The sequence below is a fragment of the Cyprinodon variegatus genome, unplaced genomic scaffold (genome assembly GCF_000732505.1).
Source record: "Cyprinodon variegatus isolate N-32 unplaced genomic scaffold, C_variegatus-1.0 Scaffold119, whole genome shotgun sequence".
In the NCBI taxonomy this organism is placed as follows: Eukaryota; Metazoa; Chordata; class Actinopteri; order Cyprinodontiformes; family Cyprinodontidae; genus Cyprinodon; species Cyprinodon variegatus.
In genome coordinates this window covers 1,267,592-1,276,579 of record NW_015150572.1, presented here as the reverse complement: position 1 = coordinate 1,276,579, position 8,988 = coordinate 1,267,592, and the positions used below count along the sequence as shown (strand labels likewise).

Genomic DNA, 8,988 nt, shown 5'->3' with positions numbered 1-8,988 from the left:
CACTACGACCTTCCTTTGCTGCTTACCAATGATCACAATGGGTGGGTGGTCAAAACCATTTTAGTTGTTTGTATCTGTGTCATTCTCAACCACCTTGATAGATTTCTCCAAATTTAACCTGGGAGTCTGCACTTTGTATTCTGTGCAGAAGTTTCTGAACACTATACATATATACAGGATTTTTTCCTCCCATGATGTTTCCTCGAGTTCTTTAATTTCAGCTTGTACTGTTCCTTGTGTTCTTGAGGTTTGGATGTTTCATCTGCAGTGGTGGCTATGACGCTCACAAGGCAAGCCTCCTTCTTTGCGCTTATATGTTGTTGGTAGATACTTGATTTTGGGTGAAATCCACCATGCATGGCGAGTCGCTATTGGTGTTTTAACATCGGTAACCTGAATTTTCCTCCTTAAGCCAGTGTATTATCCAAGGAATGTATAAGGCATTGCTATTAATGAACCTGTCAGGTTGGGTGGAGGTTTGAGAGGAGGCCCCAAATGCAGAGGCTGAAGCTGAAGGTGGTTACTTGCAAATATAATTTTAAAAGGCGGCAATAGAAACAAAAATCCAAAACAAATCCACAAAAACTGAGAACCAGGAATATTCACTACAAGAGGCAAAGAAATGACGACAACCAGCAAACAGTGACTAAGTAGGAGGTGTATATATATGGGAGACAGGAACAAAGACCAGGCTAATCAGCAGATTGGGAGCAGGTGTCGACAGAGGAGTCTAGAAGGGAGCTACGGAAAAGAAAAGTTGCATAAGAGGGCAAACAAGAAATACCAAAGAACTCAAATACAATCAAATATAGAACCAGAAAATGGAAATAAAATCAATGAAAACTCAAAGATAAAACTTAACAGAACCAAAACCATGACAGAACCTTGTTCTTACCATTGAGCTATCTTCTCAGAACTTGCCTTACTCGTTGCAGGTACTTGACTGTTGCTGCTTTTCCTGTTGCCTCTTCATGGTTGCCATTTGCCTGAGCTTTTCCAAGATACTCTTCTACATCTGCTATTCTCCTCTCTGTGACCCCCGTCTGTCATCCGGTCACATTTCTCTAGCCTCGGTGATGTGGATCAGTGCGTCAATGTCTCGCTTACTCTCAGCATACAGCTTGTACAGCTTGATATCATCCATGTAAAGGAGGTGGCTGATCATGGCCTCATTTTTACTATATAATATATATATATATATATATATATATATATATATATATATATATATATATATGTGTTAAAAAGAGAAGCAGTGTGTGGAGAATTTCTATTATTTACAGTGTTGACTAAAATTACTGAAATTTAACTAAGACTAAAATTTATTTTCGTCATTTAGACTAAGACAAAATTTGGAAGGCAATGACTGAATATGATTAAGAATAAAATGGATTTTCGTCATTGTGACTAAGACTAAAATAAATTTTCGTCATTTAGACTAAGACTAAATTTTGAAGGCAATGACTAAATATGACTAAGACTAAAATAGATTTTCGTCATTGTGACTAAGACTAAATAAAAAAAACTGATGAAATTAACACTGATTTGCACTATTAACACAGATCTTGATGCCAAGATTAATAGTAAAAAACAAAACAAAAAAAACAATTCCATTCTTTCCTGCTTGGTTGAGAACAAAAGGAAAAAGTTTAAAAACTTCTACTTTTTTTGTGTTTACTGAAAGCATCAAAGCTGAAAACACATCTCAACAAGCACCACATTCTGTGATGCACAGATAAAGTTAATGTCATGATTTTACTAAAGTTCAGACCCAAATGCAGAAGACCAAACGGGGAGACAAGGGAAAAGGTTTAACAGGTTTATTAGGAAATTGTGAGGAATCCAGTGTTGCTCTGAAGACTGAACTTGGAGAAGAGGATTTGGTTGCTGACTCACATTTCCAGAGAAGTTGTTGAATCTTTGACTCCAGTCTGTATGCTGTTGTTCCAGTGTTTGTCTGATTCGGTGGAGGGCGGAACAGGGTTTACCCAGAATTCGGTTGTTTGTAGGTGAACGGAGAAGCTGCCTGCCACTTAGATTCCCTGCGGTACTTGAACGGGCTGTGGTGCAGATGAATCCCTTGCTCAGTGTGAAACGCAAACGACCTCTTGTGGAAAAGTGGATCCAAACCTCCTGTTTGTATCCCTAGCTCAGTTTGAAGCTCAGTTGATCCTTCCAGGGAGAGAAGGTCCGAAAAATCCAGTTTGCAGGATGACTTCCTGCCGAGAGGCAAAGACAAAAACAATGTTAAGACTCAGGTTGACAAAAACTCAGTTTGACACAGCAAAACTCAGCTTGGCTAGAGTGCCCAAAACTGGCAAACACTCTGGCGTTGAGGTAGTGGCAGTCAGCAGCTTAAGAAGACTCTGTGAACGAGGTAACCATCAGCAGGTGTGTGAGGAGGTGGACCAGAACCAGGCGCCTCCTGGTGGAGGAAGGGAGACAAACACAGAACACAAACACACAGACAGGAGTCCTGAGAGTCACCCCAGGCTCACACCGACTCCGGTCTTACCGTTGCGGTGCGGTAGGTGCGGCGCCGCAGTGATTCCAAGTCATTAAAAAGACGTAAACCTCTCTCNTCTGTATGCTGTTGTTCCAGTGTTTGTCTGATTCGGTGGAGGGCGGAACAGGGTTTACCCAGAATTCGGTTGTTTGTAGGTGAACGGAGAAGCTGCCTGCCACTTAGATTCCCTGCGGTACTTGAACGGGCTGTGGTGCAGATGAATCCCTTGCTCAGTGTGAAACGCAAACGACCTCTTGTGGAAAAGTGGATCCAAACCTCCTGTTTGTATCCCTAGCTCAGTTTGAAGCTCAGTTGATCCTTCCAGGGAGAGAAGGTCCGAAAAATCCAGTTTGCAGGATGACTTCCTGCCGAGAGGCAAAGACAAAAACAATGTTAAGACTCAGGTTGACAAAAACTCAGTTTGACACAGCAAAACTCAGCTTGGCTAGAGTGCCCAAAACTGGCAAACACTCTGGCGTTGAGGTAGTGGCAGTCAGCAGCTTAAGAAGACTCTGTTAACGAGGTAACCATCAGCAGGTGTGTGAGGAGGCGGACCAGAACCAGGCGCCTCCTGGTGGAGGAAGGGAGACAAACACAGAACACAAACACACAGACAGGAGTCCTGAGAGTTAAGGGTTTCACGTTTCAGGGTAACACCTATGTGGATGCTTGTTTAGAAAAGTAAAATATTTTCAAAGCAAGAGATGGAAGAAGCAAGAAAGAAAAAATAAAGCTGCACACAAAGACAATAAGGGTTTGTTTTGTCAAGATCTTGAAATATTAAGGCACAATAGTTCTTCTTCACTCATTTATCAACAACATTGTTTTTCATCAGATACAAGTTGCAGGGGCATTTAGCAGTCTCACTAAAATATTCTACTTTATTTGTTTAATTGGCTGATGTGTTCAAAACATCAATATTGTATATATGTCGGATTTCCAAACAAAAATTCTAAGCTTCGGTTTTAGCTTCTTTAGAATATTGCTTTTGAGTGAGTATATGGCACCTTTGGACCTCTGCCTTGAAAAAGCTCTTGATCATTCCGCAGCCTTATCTGCCTCTGGACCTTATATCAGGTCCATCTGATCCTCATGTAGTTCAGTGGGAATCATATCCCTTAATGTGGTTAGCTGCTTGTAGTTCCTTTACAGTCTTACTATATCATTCCTCTCTAGTTTAAACATGGTATCGCTCCCCCCTTTTTTTACAAACTAATTTGTCTTACAGATCAATCAATCAATCAATCAATCAATCAATCAATCAATCAATCAATCAATCAATCAATCAATCAATCAATCAATCATCTGACCTAGCTCTCCAGAAGTACTTTTTTTTTTTATTTCCCCTCATCCTTTTAAGGCTAGCCAAGTTTGTGGTCATTTCTATCATCTGGGTTTGCAACAGCAAATATTAGGAAATTATGGCTGACCGGCTGCTGTCACTACAGACCCTCCTAAAATCAGAAATGTTTTTATGTTATTATTGCTTTGATTAACTTCACTTATTTTCTATTTTCTTTCCTCTGACTCTTTTTCTATCTGCCCTCTACAGACAAAATGAAGTTTCTAAGAGTATCACAGATGATGGCAATGCTGCTGATCATTTTTACCTTCACTTTTCTGGTTTTTAACAAAGGCCACCTCATCAGGTGAGAGACAAAAATACATCTTTGATATGGTATGTAAAATAATGCATTTTAGTACATTTGACTATTCTGCTAGTTTCTGATGATACTGTGTTATTTGAAACTATTTTTTTTAATGTTTTAAATCAGTAGAAGTAAAGAGACCAGTTAGAATGACAAATAAATACTGCCGCTGTCACTGTAATGCAATTTAGCTTCAGGCACCAACTTGATAAAGATCTATTTTATGTCTTTCTTAGCACACACATTACTAAGTGTGAAAGATGCAGCTCAGCCTTTAGGGATACAAACCAACATGTTATGCAACTAAGTGGAGGGCGGGCCTAACCTCTGAATTTTACATCCTTGTGTAGCAAGGTACAAAATTGAAGGCCCAGTCGGAATTTGATCCCACAGATTCTTAGCTTAAAGTCATTCGCGCTTACCAGTCAGCCATAGGAATATCACCATTGACTAGTAACTAGGATGCATAACGACTCAGAGGCGTACTGACAGGACCATATTGTCATACATGCTTGTTTTTTTCAGGTCAGACTAAAGGACCTACTACATTGTTACATGAATTAATTAAAATAGTTCCACATTTTCCATGATTTTTCCAAATGTCACCTTCGGTGGACCTTCTGGTCTAGACACAGGGTTCCATGTTGGTTTCTAATAGTTGGAACTGAATTTCAATTGGCCAAAGCTACTGAAAGCAAATAGGCTATCAAGGAATATGGAGTTGAGAGCAGGAGCTTTGAAATGTGGGACCTTGAGAAACTAACTGTCATGATCGGTTTTACGAATCTGACCCACATGCAGAGAAACCACTCAGAGAGCACGGGAAAAGTTTAACAGGTTTATTGTGGAAGTCAACAGGAGTAGTATCTGGTACTCAGTGAGCTGGTGAACCGGAACTGGAAGTGAGAAGGGAAGTTCAGAGGTCAGTTCAGGGACTGTGGGAATCTTGGATGCTCTTAGATAATGCAGGAATGGGAATCACGTCTGTGTGGGGCATCCAGTGAAAAGAGCACACGGAGGGCGGACAGCTAGACAAGCGTTGGACCCGGAGGAGTAATGGAGCGGACTGTCACTCGAATTTCCGATGGGAACTTGAACATGTGAAGGTTTGCGCCTGCTCAATGTGAACTCGATATTTCCTTCCAGGGGGGAGAAGGTCCAGGTATCCAGTAACACAGGAAAGCTTCCTACCGGAGAGCAAAGACAAAGAACTCGTTAGACTCAAAGAAACAAAGCTAGGTTAGACTTAGCTAATCCCAGCTTGGCTAGAATACCCAAAACTGGCAAACACTCTGGCGTCGAGGTAGTGACAGCCCACTGCTCAAATACTCCTCCAGATAATCGTCCAATGAGCCGCAGGTGTGCAGGGAGGGACAGCAAGACAGGGCACCTCCTGGTGGTGGAAAAAGGAAACACACAAACAGGCCACACAAACTGGATTCCTAACACTAACACAGTATCTGTCTACTATAATGAAGAGAAAGAAGATGAATATATTGTGTGCACAGGATGTGAAGGAAAGATAGCAAATCCCAGACGCTTGTAAGTAGATTTAGGTTTTTCTTCCATGGTGTCAATATATAGAAAAATGTAGTACCAATTATAAATGTGTGCATAGTCCAAACTAACTGAATAAAAAGGCTTAAATTGTCTGGCTCTGAACAAGAGGACCTAGTTTTCAAGATGGAGAGATAGTTAGGTTTCACAAAATGTTTATTTAAGATGGAACTGTAGAGAACAGCTTCGGCATAAAAGGCAGGAACCTGTGCAGGAGAGACCACAGGTTAGTGACCACTTTATAAAGGAGGATGATAATGAACTTGTGGCTCAATAATCTGATCTTAAAGTTCAGTCCGTGCCCAGAGGATGAGGTTGATTACAGCCGTCCTGCTGCCAACAAGACGAGGTGGGCACCACCCAGAGAGTCCCAGACGCTGAAGTCCCAGAAGTCGGAGGACAGCCAAGAGATCAGAACCGAGCAGATCAAGAGGAGGGACAATCCAAAGGGCGAAGCCAAAGCAGGTGTCGAGGACATGCTCAGGAGTCAGGGATCAGAGATCTGAAGAAGTACCAAAGGGGAATCCAGGACAGTGTCAGGAATCAGTTCCAGGTTCGGTTCACAGACAGGCAGAATCCAGCAGAAGTCTGAAAACAGGTCAGGCAAACAGATCAGAATAGAGACAGGCATGTTCAGAGGTCCAGAAGCAGAACAGGTCAGGAAAAGGCAAAACACTCATGTAAGCTTGTCAGACATGGGCAATGTGGAGTCAACAAGTCATCTCCATGTCATGTATTTGTTCTACCCAGCCACTGAAGCAGGTGAGTCCAATCTTCACCGTGAATTAACCTGTGCAGATTGGACTCACCTTGTTAATTGGCTGGGTAGATTAAATACATGACATGGAGATGACTTGTTGACTCCACATTGCCCATGTCTGACGCTTGTACATGTATGCTTGAATAATCTGGCACTGATGACTGCTTAGAGAGCTCCATGAATAGAAGCAGGTGGATCAGATGAACGGTAATGAGAAAGAAGTGAATGAAATGAGTAATCAAGCCAGTCATCAGTGCCAAGATTATGACAAAAATTGAGCATGACCATTTTCTACAAAATCCGGCTGAGTGTGTTGAAGAACTGATACATCTCAGAGCCACAGGATATTGACTGTTCAGGACTGGTTTTTGATATTATATATTTGTTTATTACTTTGTGTGGATATCTTTAGCTGCACTATGATCTGAATATGCACAAAATGATGTCTGAATCAATCCGGTTCTACTTGGTGCTCCATGAAAAATGTTACTGTAGAGATTGATAGAACCAATTAGGTTTTAAGAATTGCTGTAGTTGTGGTAAAAAAAAAAAAAAAAGTGTCAAATTTGTAAATCTACATAATTAATTTCTTTTATTCATCTTTTCTTAGTAACCTTTCAGTTTACCCTGATGACTTGAAAGTTCTTTTTTTTAATGTATTACGTCTCTCATAGATTTTTCACTGGATTTACAGGAGTTGTTCTCTTTCAGGAACATGGAGGCTATCTTGCTTGGCTGTTTTACGTCTGCTGTGCAGCCTAAGCAAACAAATGTTGTTTTCCTCAAGACCCACAAAACAGCTAGCTCCACCATGCAGAGCCTCTTGTTTAGGTTTGCAGAGCGCCACAACCTGACGATGGCATTTCCCAAACCAAGTTGTTCACTACAGTTTTGCTACCCAGCTTTCTTCTCCTCTAACTTCGTCCATCCAGACACACTGCCAGCAAACATGATCACCAGCCACATGCGCTTCAGGAAGTCAGCACTGCAAAAACTAATGCCAAAAAATACAAGATATATCACAATCCTAAGAGAACCAGCTTCCATGTTTGAATCATTGTTTACATATTACAGCCCCTATGCTAAAAGTTTCAAGAAAGTACCTGATGGCTCTCTGAAAACCTTCATGGAGGATCCCTTACAATACTATAAGCCAAATGATGCATATTCCTATTATGCACGCAACACCTTGACCTTTGACTTGGGTGGAGAAAACAATCGGCCAGCTACAGATGTGGCTTATGCACATGACTTTGTTGGAGAGGTTGAGAAAGTGTTTTCCCTAGTGATGATTTCTGAGTACTTTGACGAGTCTCTTGTTCTCCTTCGCAATCTTCTTTCTTGGGATTTGGAGGACATCCTGTATATCAAGCTAAATGCTCGGACAGAAACTTCCAAGAAGAAAATATCTCCAGATCTGGTTGAAAAGATCCGTGCCTGGAATTCCATAGATGCATACCTTTATGACTACTTTAATGCAACATTGTGGGTCAAACTGTCAGATCTGGGACTAGATTGTGTGGCGAAGGAGGTGCAACTTCTTCGTCAGGCCCAAGAGAGGCTAATAAAAAGATGTTTTGGTAGTGAGACGCCAAGGGAACAACCAGGTTCACAGATTAAAGACAAGGATCTCCGTCCATGGCAGCCCAGTAAAGAAGTAGGAATTGTGGGTTATGTCCTCCCGGAAGACATGGACCAGGAGACACGCACACACTGCTTGAAGTTTATAATGCCCGAGGTCTCATACACACCAAAGCTTCTTCGTTCCCAGTTGGAACGACAGGATCAAAGCCGCCAAAACCAAACTACTACAAAACCACCCACTGTCTAACAGCCCACATTATAATCCAGAATTGGATTTCTGTTACAGCCACCGAGCTCTGCTGTTCCACTCTGTCTCAAGAACTCAAATGTATTCCAAAGCCAGCAGCATAGATTGCAAGTGTTACAGCCTTAGTTTTTAGGCAACATGGCTTTATAGATTTGGAAGTTATATTTAGATAAAGCACTTTAGATATGAGATACTTTGTTGTTCACCTCAGGGGAAATAAAGCTAATTACAAAATAAATGAAGAAAAAGGTGTTGATACCTGTATTGAACAAGAATGTCCTTTTTCATCTCTGAAATTAACTTTTTCTTTTCATTCTTTAAATGTTTTCTAACTTACTATTGTGTATTTCTGTGTGTTAAGTGCTGTTTTGAGTGTAAAGGGTATTTAAAGGTACAATTTTTCTAAGGAGGGGGGTGCATTCAGTATTAATCCCATTTTTATGTCTGCTTCTGTTCTTTTAAAACCTTTTGGTTTTCCGGTAAAATGTCACATTGGTTTGCAGTGTGGGAGTTTATTTTAAGCTTTAAGTTTTTGTTTTGTTTTGTTTTTTTTAGGATTTTAACTCTAACTAATCATGATTGTTTGTAAAAAAGAAAAAATCATTGGCCTATACGTTTTTTTGATGAATTATGGATCATTTGATAAATACAATTTTTGAATGGTTTCATTTAACCCTTTAAAGCC

General features: G+C 40.7%; 1 protein-coding gene across 1 annotated transcript; it reads left to right on the top strand.

Annotated features, from left to right (window-relative positions):
* The first annotated feature begins 4,108 nt into the window (after positions 1 to 4,108).
* Positions 4,109 to 8,329, top strand: LOC107085250 (galactose-3-O-sulfotransferase 3-like). Its single transcript, XM_015375480.1, has 2 exons — positions 4,109 to 4,155; positions 7,184 to 8,329. Exon 2 carries the CDS (start codon positions 7,188 to 7,190, stop codon positions 8,301 to 8,303), a length of 1,116 nt encoding a protein of 371 aa, XP_015230966.1. The 5' UTR covers positions 4,109 to 4,155; positions 7,184 to 7,187; the 3' UTR covers positions 8,304 to 8,329.
* The last annotated feature ends 659 nt before the right edge of the window (positions 8,330 to 8,988 follow it).

Excerpts from the sequence above, each read along its gene's own strand:
- LOC107085250 (XM_015375480.1), top strand. The coding sequence starts at position 7,188 with ATGGAGGCTATCTTGCTTGGCTGTTTTACGTCTGCTGTGCAGCCTAAG.